General features: G+C 41.5%; 1 protein-coding gene across 1 annotated transcript in view; it reads right to left on the bottom strand.

The window, feature by feature from the left end:
• Window positions 1–14,843, bottom strand: part of LAPTM4B (lysosomal protein transmembrane 4 beta) — a 56,511-nt gene that overhangs the window by 15,146 nt on the left and 26,522 nt on the right. Inside the window, exons 5-6 of the mRNA XM_027889269.1 lie at window positions 10,559–10,657; window positions 5,302–5,397 (exon numbers count right to left, since the gene is read on the bottom strand). Of these exons, the coding sequence (XP_027745070.1) occupies window positions 5,302–5,397; window positions 10,559–10,657 (195 nt within the window). The remainder of the gene's footprint in view (window positions 1–5,301; window positions 5,398–10,558; window positions 10,658–14,843) is intronic.

The following is a 14,843-nucleotide window of genomic DNA, read 5'->3' as shown; positions in this document are numbered from 1 at the left end:
CTCTGGGAATGTTTGTAAGTGCAATTCTGTAGAAAAACAGATCCAGCATTTAAACCACAGTCCCAGGTCTCATGTAGACTATTGCATGTGGTTACTTAAAGCACTGCATAGTTCTACTTGTATCCCTTTTTTTCTTGCCCCTGATTCTTATTCCTCTTCCCTGACTCCTATTTTACGTGCTTTTCTTCTTGAGAGCTTTATCACACAGTTTTCCACTAGGGAAGGTCGGGGATCCTCTGCCTGGACTCAGCTGGAGGCCTTGAGAAGGACTTGGAGGGTGAGCCAGGAGGGTTATTCATTTGTTGTGTGGCTCATTTTAAAGTATCTTCATGGTTACTATTCACCACAAAAGGATATTTGTGATCTAGTGCCCGGTAACGTTATGCATACAAACCCACACACAAAACCTGCTGCCTGGTGAACACTGACAAGTTTGTAGGATCTTTGTGGAAAATATCTTTAAAGCAAGATTTTTCCTCCACGTTGTCTTCTACTCTGACATGTACCATCCCCAAACTGGCTCTGAAGTTGTAAATCATAGGTCCCAAAGCACCTCTGAAAAATAAGAGCTCTTGTGTATGGTTTGTCGGTCTCTGGGCTCCATCTCATGCTTCAGTCTGTTTAACTGGCATGAGTCTAAGGGTCCTTCCCTCTGTCCATAGTCAAATAAATTACCTTCCACACGTGCAGAATAACACAATAACACAAAGAATGGCTCTTCCAACCTTACCAAAGAATATTCTTCCTCTGATCAGAGGAATCATCCATCAGAAATGAAAGATCTAACTGCACTTCTCAAATAAGTCTCCAAATGCTTTGAGAAAAGGAAAGCAAACAAGTGTTGACTGTTTAATTACAGGCTACTTAGTTGAGGTCATGTCCACAGAGGGAATATATCTGCATTTTTAAAAAAAGCAACTTATTAACCATTGTGGATAAATATATGTTAGATAAGATCTATTGAAGCGATTTTATAAAGCACATAAAGATCTAAATCCCACTTTGAAGAGAGATTTACGGCTTTACATTTTATCCCCACTGGCAGCATGACCGGAGATGAAACTTCCATTGATTGGCTTCAGTGAGAGTTAAAAATAAACAGAATGAAATCCCCTGACTGTCTAAGAGCACAATAGAACCGCTACTGCTCTGGAGAACGAATGTCTAACTTTGGGTTATCTTTTCCACCTGCACACTGGCAACTTTTCCAAATTAGATGAACATTTCCATGGCACTGCTGTGACAGTTTAAATTGCTGTGGAAAATTAATCTTCATCCACGGTGTGTTTGAGTAGCTAGCAGGAAAAAGCAATCCCAAGTTGATAAAGTAGAAAAAACAATCCTTAGGTTACTATGGTTCACTGCAGGGGAGCCACGTTACTGGCATGCCAAAATCTCCCACAGATGCTCCCACAAACTGAGGGGAGAGAAGTATTAGAAAAACACTTAGAGCAGGGAGATCCATATTCCTAAGAGACTCTGCTGTGACTAAGGTATGCAGCTGGATCCCCACGTCCTGGAGCATAAGCTGGTCATATCCTCCTACCACCTGGGGTCCAGGCCATTCCCCTGCCCAGCCCCAGCTGGTTCCCCCATGCCATAACACAGTCTGTCCATGGAGCCAAGCCATGTACATTCATGTGGTGTCAAACCTTGATCAAAGGTCACAGAAGGAGGACCTCTCACCTAACAGGGACAGCAGGAAAATCCTGTTCACGGTCTGCAATGGGAGGATGTCTGTAAGTTCCAGATGGCACACTTGCAAAAAGGATGGCTTAAGCCACTTACATTGAGTGACAAAAATCAGATTATCTGGTACCCAATAACAGTTACAGTTCAGATCTATGAGCATTATTTATAAGAACCAGTTTGACTGGGGAGAGCTAACTGGAAATTTTTGTGCTGGGAACACCAGAGCAAAAATATAGCAAAAAGCAATTCAATTTATTATGTGTGTTTGTATATATATATATATATATATATATATATATATATATATAAATGCAATGCTGAATTTTAAGACAAGTTCCTTCCATAAACAAAGAAGCATCCAGCTCTGGGGCCTCCAACATATGAAGGACATGGACCTGTTGAAGCAAGTCTAGAGGAAGGCCACAAAGATGATCAGAGGGCTGGAACACCTCTGCTTTGTCAACTTGGAGAAGAGAAGGCTCCAGGGAGACCTTATAGCACATTACAGTATCTAGAAGGGATCTACAAGAAAGGTGGAGAGGGACTTTTCAAAAGAGCGTGTAGTGACAGGACAAGGGGGAATGGTTTTAAATTGAAAGAGGGCAGGTTTAGATTGAAGACATCAGAAAGAAATTCTTTACTGTGAGGGTGGTGAGACACTGGAACAGGCTGCCTAGAGAAACTCCATCCCTGGAAGCGTTTAAGGCCAGGTTGGATGGGACGCAGAGCAACCTGGTCTACTGGAAGGTGTCCCTGCCCATGGCAGGGGGGTTAGAACTAAATGATCTTGAAGGGCCCTTCCATCCCAAACCATTTTGTGATTCTATGATTCTATGATACTTAAAATTTTTACTTTAAGTTGTAGCAATTATGCCCACCCTCATATTTAAGCTTAGATTTTCACTTGCATTTGTACAGATTCTTTTAGCTAATGCTGCTGATAAATACATATAAAAAATATCCCTGAAGATGAGAACATACCCAGCAGATATAACCTGTGGGAATTCAGTTAGCAGGTTTGATTCTACAAATGGAATATTTATTTCAAAGAAGAGAGGCAGAGATTGACTCACATTTTTAAAGAAACCTGTAGTTTATGATTTAAAGGCATGTTGGCATGAAGAAGCCCTGCTGAAAGAAGTTTCCCAAGATTCATAAAAATGAAAAAAACATCATTTTAATACAAAAGTAGACTTGAGTGTTAGGGGAATATTATACATTTCAACAGATAGCAGTGACCTATCACAACACTTCATAAGGTTTCCTCAAGAGTCCTAAACTCTCAAAGGTTCTCAGCACTCAACTTTCAAAGTCTTATTCTTCCACTCTTCATTTTGAAACCAATTTTTATCCAATTGTATTGACCTTACTTTTTACAGTCATGTGAAGAGAGGTTTTTGTTGCTGTTTCTTAATGTAGACACAGAAAAAAATGAATCTTGTTGAGTCTGTGACTTTGGGGGGTGAAGGAAGAAAACCTTCTGATTCACACTAGAGAAGGATGAGGACTATCCCTACATACTGTTGTGCCTCGCTGAAGCTCAACAAAGAGCAGAACAAAGAAAGAGGCTGGGGATGAAGGAGCTCATCCTGACCAGAAAGAAGCAGTCAGACATGAATTTGAATAAAGCTTGTATCCACCCCCAATAAACAATTCAAAACCCAGGCTGTTAATGACTCCCCTCCTGCCTCCCTGGCTGGACCTGAGAAACTCTTCCCAGCAGCATTGCTCCTGAGTCTGTCTGTACTCACAAACGAGAGGTTTTGGGTGATACTCTTGGTTAGCTGCTAAATTCCCAAACAGCTCTTTCTACAGGACCTGATCTATTGTCATCTTATTGAACTGAGAAAGATGCATCATACCTGAAAGCAACAGATTCTGACCTTTTTCAAATTGAGGTGTAAATACTGGGGAAGGAAGAAGAGTCCAGTGGTCAAGGCACTAGCTAGGAATGCACAGCCTTTCTCAAAACGTGCTTCTGTGTAGCTGTCTTGTAAGATCACAATAAGCAAAATTGAATTAAACACTCAGTGCAACAATATGTCATCTGTGAAAGGGATAAAAGGGCTTCCTTTCCTCACAGAAACACTCATAAATGCTTTGAAGATGAGGAGGCAGCTCAGAGCACTTTGGTAATCACTAAATACAAAAGTAATGAGAAGAGTTTTGGTAACCAGGCATCTCTAAAAACCAGTCTTTTGGTTTATAAAGGCAGCAGTGAAGCAGATGGTTTTAATGTAGCTTTTAAAAAGTAAGTGCAGTTTCCCAGATAATCCAGCTGACACTCTCCCACTACTGAGCCTGCCAGTTCTGTGGGTTGTAGAGTTAACAAGGTTTGAAGCTGAGTTAGAACTAATCACAGGCTGAACTAAGGAGCTATCAAAATTATTTCACATAAAACTCCTGGTTTTATTCAAAGCAGATTCCAGTAAAGAAAGTAATAATACATCTTAGCTTTCAATAAACTATATTTATATACTTAAATGTCCTGGTTGCCAGCTTTGATCGTACTCTGAAAACTTCTTACGTTTTTCTTAAAGCTTCAGGTATTGAAGACAAATAACTATTCAGGAGTTACAACTTTCAAGTAAAAGCAGTGATAGTTTTCTAAGTCCTTGCGGCTGCACAGGACTCACTCATTCCAGTGGTTTATAGTTGACTGTCTAATATCAGTTTGTGGAGACCACCCACAATTAGGAAAACCTGAGGAAGGCAATCCTGAAATTTTACCCAGATGATCCAAAGGACCAAGTTCACGCTGCTCTCATTGTGTTATGTAAGTGATGTAAAGACCCTTTTCCACGAGCCAGTGGAGTCACCCCGGGGACTGATCTGGCACAGTGCCGTCAGAGTGTGTAGCTTGGGTGGAACTGAGCAGCTCCATGGTGATACCATGGAGCAAACAGAACTGGCTCTTTCCTAGAGACTCTTTCCTCCTGTGTTCCCTCAGTGCCTTCTGCAAAAAGCGAGACATTGCTTAGTGGTCGTGTCCTGCACATAGGCATGTCAGCACTAAACTACTGTAAAGTGAAATGATACCTTCCATGTTTGAGATTAAAATATGCTTATTAATTTCTTTCATGTCAATCTTTGTTTCATTCTGTCTCCTTACCATACAAACTTCATCATGTGCTGGGAAATGAATCACTGAACTTTTGTTGCCTTTTAGCTCCTCTCTGTGAGTTTATAAAGCACTGCACCAGATGTTGAGCATCCTAAATCACTGTTTCTACAGATAAATCCAAACGTCACAGCAGGTGTAGACCATGGCACCCTTGAATCCTAATCATTCTCCCCACTGTCCAGATCATCACACAGCTGGAGAGATCAGAACTGAGGGTCATTCCTGGGGCCACAAGATAAACTGTAGTTTATGATTAACACAGATTCCTTAACAGATCATGTGCTTAAAATAAACTCGGTATTTTAGCAATAGATGTGAATTGCAACCATTTCACGCCAGTCTGTTGAATCTCAAGTCCAAACATAACCAATAAATGAGGACTCCTAAAGAAATTAAGGTGGTTAACTAAAGAGTCAGAAATTAATAAAAAATAAAGCCATTAAATGCAAAACATTAGACAGATGTTTGCAATTTAACATCCTTACCGCAGTGTCGTTGGTGGTAATGTACACCAACACATCTGAGTTGTTTCTGCCATTAATGTATCGGTAACAGTTCCACACACAGCTTATCAAGTAACCCTGCAAAGAAAAGGGATTTATTATTCTGTGTAGAAAATAAACCATAGGCTTTTTACCTTAGAGCATTTCCATTCTTTATAAATACAAATATCAGCTTGGTAGAAGCACGGGACAGTCACTTTTCTGGTTGCAGTGGCTATGACAATGTAGAGGGGCTCTGTGAGTAATTCAACTGGGGTTTAGTAGTTTTAGAAAGTGGAAGCAAACCCCAGCATAAAGAGCTCAACCATGCTGGGGACTGAAGAATCATCAAATTACAGGAAACCTTCCCTGTCCTGTGAGTGGAAACCTGGACAATGACTGTATGATGATACTATAGATCACCTGCACTATTTCAATACTCTGTTTCACTTAATCTGATATTAAATCTATGTATTCCATGTGATTGGAATGGTCTGGAGTCTTACTGACATCTGAAATGATTTCTGACCTTTTAAACATTATTACAAATTTTTTTTCAGTGTAAAGCAAAAAAAGGTGTTATTCCAGCAATAAACCTACTGCAAGATCACATAACTTCACTGCTTATGTTCTTGGAGCTCACTATGCTCTGGTTAGGGCTGCTGTTGTCTCCACCTTTTTTTTTTAACTGGTTGGGCAAAGTGCTCACATCTGTCATCTCCTTCACCAGCACGAAATGTTCCAGTTTGGGCAGCAGAGACGAACAAAGTGACTGGAAGGAAGATGGAAGGCAGAGAGGCATGCAGGAGCAGGAGTCAGATCCGTAGCATGCTAGTAACAAGGCTGGTGGGACTAAGCAGTTTCCTCTGGAGCTTTGTGTTTCCCGTGTAATCACACATGACAGCGATGAGGAGAACTATGTGTTTTGATAGTGCCCAACTTGTATTTTCTCTTTGTAGGTTCTGCACAGCAATTCTTTCACTAAACCAGCACATGCAAATCAAACTGCCTGTGCTGACTCCATCTGCATGTGTGTCTCACTGAGTGAGTCATATTTTTGTGACTCAACTTGCACTGATGACCTTCCAAAAGCCTCTTATCCCTTTGAGCCCCGTGCTTCCTCCATCTCCAGAGCTGACACACATGAGCTGTGTTTTTCAGGATGCCACGTGACTCACTATGGCTTGCTTGCAAATCAGGAAGAGTTTTTTCCACCAGGGCGGAGCTGGCTAAAATCTGGTAAATCTGCTTCCTCTTTTTTTACAGCATCTTACAGACCTTGGGGGCCATCTTACAGAGGTGTTGCAGACTTTGACAATACTTTTCGCCACCAAACTGGGGGAGCAAAAGGCTTCTGGAATGAGCTAAGTCTGAAGGGAATATTAGACAGGCTCTACAGCCCGAGCTGTGGGCTATGCAAACCTGCCCCAAACTACTGAAACAAGTAAAGGCACAAACACGAAGAACTGGATCTTTTCCAGAATTAAGTAAAATGTCATTGTTAATTATAAGTGGTAATAAATAGTTCAGTATCTTTAAATGCTTAGATACTATAGGCTGAGAATGGCGTAAGAGCCATTACTGAACAGAGACCGAATATAGTACACTTCTGTGGGGACACAGCCTCTCTTTATAAGAAACCCTTTGCATTAAGCCTACCCATTTGCAAACCTATTTCTATACTCCTTCTGTCAAAATCCAAATTGAGGGAAGTCCTGTTTCAGATAATACAATCCTATCTAGGAGAAGCCAGTGGGAGATTCATTTTTGAATGCTCCCATTCCATTATGTGTGGTGAATAAAACATATTTAACCCCACAATTAACCCCTACAGCTCTCCCAGCTCTGAGCCCCAGCTCTAATCAGCCCTGCTCCTGCGTGCATGGGCTGTTTCTCAGTGGGTGAGGTCTGTTCCAGCCTTTGAATTAAGGAGGTCATCAGCCAGCATACACCAAGTAATTGGACACAGGACATTGACCCACATATGGCTGAGAGTGGCAGCAGTTCAGAGCACATCCTTGTCCAAGTGCTTTGGACATGTGCTGCTGGTCTGTAAATCAAGAGTCATGGAAACCCATTTTCTTCAGCTTATAACTTTATTTAAACTTGTTCCTAATAATTGTTTTCTACCAATGCTGCTGCACCATTAAATGGGATTCCTGATTCAGTTACCAATTTTCTCTCCTGAAAAACCTGCCTACGGTTTCAAATACTGCTTTAAAATGCATGGCTGGACACTCAGTATATAAATATATCAATTTTTATCTCAGGACACCAATGTTCACATTTGAAATTGGCCCTACATAAAAGGCCTTAAATTCCTCAGCCTAATCCACCCTTAGTGATACTCCTGCGTACCATGGCACAGGCTGCTGACAGACACCTTTTGGGAAGGCAGCCCCAAGTAACCACCACGTGGAAGGATGGGTGCACAAGAAGGGCTGAATTTGGAAACAGGCACTGCACCTACTTCTACCAGCTTTCAGTCTTCCCCTTTGCATGGTAGGAAAGTACTTGAGCCTCTGTGGAACTGAAACACACAAAACTTTGTAATCCTGCCTCTTGCTGTTGCAATTGCACACTCAGTCGTTAAGCAGCACATCAACAGAAATGTACTGCAGACTTCTGCTCATCAGACACGTGCTCAACCAGCTGACTGACCATCATCTCTGTGGATATTAAGAGGCTGCTATATTGTGCTGTTTCTTGTAGCACAGCAAGGAAAAGTCTGTGCTGATCTGGGTCACAGCAGCCCTGTGGGCAGCCCCCTCACTGGCAGCAAGCACAGGGTGAATGCCACAGACCCGACACAGACCCCTCAGGTTAGGAGCTGCCTGCACTGCATCCCATTTTTTTCCCCAGCTGCTTTGAATTTTCTATTTAAGGAGCTGGGATGGGCTTCAGTAACTGGTGAAAATGAGATAAAGATTTATACACAAAATGAAATTTATATGAAGATTTCAGAGAGATGCTAATGGCAGACTAGTTCACCACGTGTATTTCCCGTGTTGGTACTAGAGAAGGAGAAACAATGGGTTGCTGTGCTGATGAAATTGGCAATTAAATTCATCTTCTCAGCACACTACAAGGTGTATCTTAGGAGTATAAAAAACAGGTACAAGAACTACTGCTTAGAACAGCAAAGAAGTGCTGTGATTGGAAAGAATTAATGATACTGAAGTAGACCATTGGCCTGCAACACTTTAAATGGCACCTTCCAGGGGCCAGGACATCACCTGTCACCTCACAGTCACACATACTGGGTTTATGTGATTTAAAGCAAATGACCCCTACTTTAGAAATGCTTCTCCCACAACTACCCTGCCACCAGCAACCCCAGTGCTGGGACCAATCCCAAGCTTTTTTGGGACAGACAGTAACCTCATGACTCCTTTTTGGTCATTCCTGGGAATGTGGATCAGAGCTCGGCTGTTGGGGCTGCGTTCATGTTCCCATGAACACAGGAAGGTAGCAGACACTGGTTCCCCCTGCCAGAAGGCATCCCCTTGGGCTGAGATACCAAATCTTGCAGGGAGAGCACAGAACTTCATTCCATAAAACCCTTTCCCATCTGCTGAAGGCACCAGGACATGCAGAGTGGTCTCATCTCCAGGCTCAACACCTTGTATGTGTATCTTTATAGGCATATTATGGAGACCAGGGTTAATACTGAGTTTGCTGAAGACCAGCCAGTCTCACTGAACTAGAATACCCTTTGGCTGCCCCACTGGCAACTACCTCTTCCTACCTACTTTTCAGAAAGAGAAAGGCCAGAGGAGAAAAGAAGAGACCATACTCTGAAGCTGCAGAATGCTCAAGGAAGCCTGGGGGAAAGGTTTATTCTGGTTGTGTTTGTGCTCACCTGAGCTCATTTGGGCCTGAGGGGCTTACCCATGGCGGGGAGATTGAAACGTCAACCATTCTGTCTCAGCAGCTGGAGCTGGCCAGAGGAAACCCAGGCCATGTTCTCCAGACCAGCTGCAGAGGAGGGCGTGATTCAAAAGCCACTGTGTTGGCTGTGTGCCATTTGAAGTCCTGTGTACATACATAAAATACATTTGTGCTGCTGGATGTCCTTCCTTGGCCAGATAGAAAACACCTATTTTTGGTGGCATGCAACTGTGGTTCAGTTTCTAGACAAAGACAGTGAATGGAATAACACATTTTGGTCTACTCTGAAAAGGATTCCATGTGAAACTGCCTGAAATATCCGTTAACTGCTTCAGATCCAAGTAAATCCTAAGCACTAAAAAGACATGTGCTTGTGTGTGGTTAGCTGACTCACTTTCTTACCAACATCTCTTGCCTTTTCACAATCCCATGACTGCAAAACACAAACCTAACAACTAACACTGCATAATCTTGCTCTCTGCTCAGTAAAGTTTTCCTATGCATGCAGCTTCACTGAAAACAAAAGTGTTATAATGCCAAATGTTTCTGAGGAATTAGGTGATTCTGGTTCATATTTCCCATCAGCCGAATGCAGCTTTCCCTACTGCAGCTTTTCCTAGGTCACAATGTTTTGGTTCCTCTCCCTATTTCTAGTTGAACTCCAGACGGAGAGGGAGCTCAGGCATATTTTTTATGCACAATACCTTTTCAGTTTCAGTACATAAACGTGGTACCATCTGTTAAGTCTATCAGTGATAAACTGTGAAGCATCTGTGTGTGTCCAGCTTTCTTTTCATGGAGCAGATTCCATAAATCTGCATAACAGCTCTTCTGGAAGCATAAGAAATTCAAATGAAAATGCTAATTGGAATTTAGCATGTGTTTCTGTGTGAGTCATATTTTTTGTGACTAATTTATATGATAATATGTTGCTAGAATGAGCATTATATGAGCCACGTGTACTCATGGAAAAAAACATGTGTTAGCCACTTTAAAACCAAATGAGTCTTTTGCACAATTAATTTCTTACTTTTTTTTCTCTGTAGTAAATATTTTTGCCACTCCAATTTTAGTTGCCTTGTTTTCTATAAGCTTAATGTAGTAAATTCTTAATTACATATTTCTCCTTCAAAGGATTCACAAGTCATGAGTCCCTCCTACAAGCATCACACTTCCCTATTGTGGCCTGTATGTTCTTGTGTTATGTATAAGACTTTCTGCTTTTCTTCCATGATGTCTATCACTGTTTTGTATACCTGTCAGGCTGCCTGGGCTGTTAGGTCCCTGGATGTTTCTAAAGACAGAACTCCCAGCAAGGGACATTCCACCCATGACCAGAAATAGACTTTGTACACAGTAATGCACTTACCTTAAAAGCCAAAATGATACTTATGAAAAGGAGGATAATCACAACCAGACACGTAGGGTTCACAGACATAATCTCTTCCTTGTAGGGAAAATTGTTGGGCTGCATAAGCAAAAATAAGCAAAACACTGTGAGTTAATCTCACGAGTCATTTAAGAGCCATTCAATTAGTGCACACTATAATTAACAGCTTACAAAGCTTTCTATGATCTACTAAATCGGGAGCTCTGCACCAACAACCAATTTCAGTAAGTTTGGCTGGAATAGGCGCTGTGAACTCAGCTGTCAAAGGTTCCCTGGAGGTCTGAGGGAATTTGCTTTTTGCTTTGGATGTGGTGTGGGCTCTCTTTTCCTCAGTGCTCACTGGGTTTGTATCTGACACAAACAAGCAAAGGACTGGGAGCTTTGCAGCAGGACACCTGCCATCTTGGGAAACAGCAGGCAAATCCTGTACTTATTGAGTAATCATTATAATGGCACTGGTGCCAAAGGCCAGTGGCAGCTCCTTCCAGAAAGTCAAAGCAGGAAAAACTGGACAGCATAATCCTTTCACCTAAATATTTGAAGACATTTCAAAACACATTGAGTCTATTCTGTTCCATCTTATTTTGGCTAAATTTGGACTACTTCTCCAGGAGCACTTGTTAATGTTGCTGAGTGTATGTCCCATGGAGGCACAGGTCCTCCAGGGGAGCCACATCATGATTTCAAATTGAAATGTGCTCCAGGTCCTTCTGCTACCTCATATATGAAATGGAGGTGACAAAATTAATCTTCTCGCTTAGCACACGCTCTACTGATTTACAGTTGTGAAACACTTAAGGATCACTGGCTGAAAAACAGCCTCTAAAAATGTTTTACTGTGTTTATTGCTTAAAGAAAACACACCCTTTAAAATAAATGTTCCAAATAGTTTTGAAATACTGCAAGGCACAAGTTCCTGTTTCAGTTAAAATAAACCACTGTTCACAGACAGAGCTGTTCTCCACAATAGATAGCTCCACTGCAACAGTAGCTCATTATAACTGAATGCAATAGTTCCTTCCACACACAACTCCCTTTTCCCTTACAGGTCTAATTACTTAACCAGGCCAGCTCTGCATCCTTGTCAAGACAATTAACTAGACCGAGCTATAACTGTATTCTTGGCAATGATGGTGTAAATCCAGAGTAACCCCTTAATAACCCTTATTCCAGCACTCAGCCCAGTGCACCAAGAAATTATCTTTTTTTTTTGGACAGCTGCTACTGAGAATAGCTCTTTATTTAGCGCTTCCATGAACTGTTCAGGGTGGTTAACATCAACAGCAGCTGTAACAGTTTGCAGATAAAAGTTACATAAGCACATTTTCCGCTTCTTGACAGCAATGTTTCTGTTCCTGTACTGAATTTCATGGCTGAAGTTTTTATCACATTATCTTCTTTGTTGAGGACACTAGCTTTTGTAGGACACTAGCTTGCTATAATTCAGTAAGTTGCTGCTTTTTTTTTTCCGCAGAAGGTTATCCAAAATATAGTGAATGCAGTCACCCAGAGACCAAGAAAGCAAGAGTATACGTCAAAAAACAATGCTCCAACCTTCCCTCCTGCTTGCAAGAGAGAGGCTGAGAAAGAAAGTCAGAAAGTTAGAAAGTCCAGTCGGTCAAGGACAGTTACAGTAAAACTGCCACAAATTATTTTTTCAGTACTGACCTACCATTAAAAAACTAGTCAAACTAGTTTGTGAATACAATAAAAAATTCCTAGTAAGACTTTGCTTCCCAAAAGTCATCGTGTAGGAAGACCAGTCACCACTTGAAGACTGGATGACTGCATGCTGGGGTCTTGGACATAGTCTCCTGGCCTGTTTCCAGACATCAACTCAAATGGGATTTGCATGGGGGCAAGAGGAGGGCAGAAAAATGATGAAGAAAGTTTCCACTACACTGAAAAGCAGGAACATCTGCTAGAGCCATGAACCCTGGTCAAATTTGGGAGAAGGACATGCTGCTGAGCAAAGTCTGGCCCTCCCTTACATCAGTGTCATTGTTTTAGGTGAAAAAAAACAGTAATTCAGCAAAGCCAGGGCAGCACGAGGAACAAATTTTGCAGTTTATCCCCTTCAGGCTCAGCTTTCTGGGTCTCTGACTGAAGAGATGTGAGTTGTTAGGAAGCCCCAGAAAGGTGGCGGGTGCTGTGCCCATGTGGTGGTCACCCCCACCCACCTCCTCACCTGGGACATCTTGGTGCAGGGTGTGAAAACTGAAGCTGGTCCTTCCTGGAGTTTCCAGGCTTTCTAACTGGGAGACAAGGCTTTCAGGGCTTCTATGAATAGCCTGGGGGCACTGGGTCAGCATGGAAGAAACCCCCTTTTGTCTTTATTTGCTAACTGGGCTGGGCCAGTCTATGAGCAGTCTGATCTTGACTCACTGCTACAAACTCCTTCAGTGCTGAAGGAAAACCAATTTATAAAACCTGCAGCTTTTGGCAAAGAAGCGGGAGAGATGGTAGGAAGCATCTTGATTGGCTCCAGGCTCCCCTGGTTCAGGGATCACTCTAGAAGTGGCGCCATCAGGCAGCCCTTGGGGTCCTCCCAGAGCAGCGGCCATTCCCAAAATCTCATTAATTCCCATGGAAAACGTGTACCAACAGTGGTTCAGATGAATCAAAGACCCATTCTCCTCCACTGCCTGCAGTGATAAGCTTAAACACTGATATGGGTGCATGAGGGGGACAAGAAATTCTGCTCCTGTGCTGGGGGTTTTGCTCTCCTGTGGGGAGACCAGTAGTTGAAATCCTGCTGCTAGAAAGGTTCCAGACACTGGGCTCTGTGCTGCAACTTCTGGAAAAAGATGAGTGTCAAATGCTGTGCAAGGTTTGATAGAGCTGAGATTGAAATACATCTGGGTGGGAAAAATCAAGACTATCACTGGAAATACAGAAGTGATTTTGCAGCACAACATGATGAAATTTGCTATACAAACAAAATGTAGTTGTAGTAGTGTTGAACTGGCCTGCTAAAGTCATAGTTAAAGTGTCAGTTATAACCTTGTTGTGGACATGGAGAGGGCTGCATGTATAATAATATACCTGGTACACTTCTAATTTTAAAAAATTACTGCTTATATATATCAAAGCTCTATTACACACTTAAAAAGAATCTAAAACTTGCATAGAAAATACATTTCTACTGCATTGATATTGTACAAATGTGCAAGAAGAACAAAATGAAAAAGGCTAAAGCCATTTTTCATTCCCTCAGCCTTGTTGCATAACCTTTCACGTCTTCCTTCCTCCTGGACCATAAAAAATCCACTTTAAAATATGGTGTGGATTCTCATTCCAAGTTGCAATCCTCCAAGTATCAGGATCTTACAAAATTGAAAGAAAACAGTAATGTGTCAGTAGAATTTTTAAAGTTCTGCTATGAAGTTAGTACTACTTCTTTGGAATTATAAAATGGCATTAAAAATGTCAGAAAGGATATTTCTTTTTTAAGCTTTAGTTTATAGGAAAAATTTCTTTAGGTTTAATCTCTTTCATGTTCTCTAGATGTTTCCCCTAGGATTTAAAAGCATGACTGATAACACATGAACTGTTAGGCAGCAGCATTGCAGGCAGTCCCATGGTAAAGCTATTTAATATAATCTGAAATTTGGTTTAGATGAACTGTCATAGTCCTGTACTTTAATAAAAAAAAAAAAAAAGTTTGCATAACACAATTGCAGACTAGCCTGTTCTGCACCTCTGCTTCAATCCACTTCATATACTGTTACAAGATGACAGAAGATGAAGTGTTTCATTTAAAGCTTTTAGAAAGCCCATATATCAAAGATTTAGTGGGGTTAAAGGAAAGAAATGTGCTTTAGGTCAAACTGCTTTAGACCTCTACTGCTCCAAGAACCAAAGTGATTTTTATTTTGCACATTTTGGATTCACTGCATGTGAAAGTTTTTAGTTTTTAAGTGACAGTGATAATGACCCAGATGTCCAACATAATTTCTCAAAACTTTTATCACACAGTTGTCATAAAACATAAAAAATGCAAGATTTGTAACATTTACTTATTTGACATGACCCTTTATGCTGAGATGCTCTTGCATCTATTGGAATCAAGCGGCACACCTGTGTGCAACTGGGTATCAATAGGAACAAAAAGTTTCCAAAGACACTTGTCCTCTGAAAGAAGCAGCCAATGTAGTCTGACATTACCAAACATCCCGTGAACACAACTGCAACATTTTCAGCTAGGGCTCTGCCCAGCTTATTGATTATGTGCTAATCATCTTGCTAAAAGTACATGGAGGGT

The sequence above is a fragment of the Empidonax traillii genome, unplaced genomic scaffold (assembly GCF_003031625.1).
Source record: "Empidonax traillii isolate 1590-97213 ecotype Southwest subspecies unplaced genomic scaffold, ASM303162v1 scaffold257:size1394852, whole genome shotgun sequence".
Classification (NCBI taxonomy): domain Eukaryota; kingdom Metazoa; phylum Chordata; class Aves; order Passeriformes; family Tyrannidae; genus Empidonax; species Empidonax traillii.
This window is presented reverse-complemented; position numbering and strand designations above follow the sequence as displayed.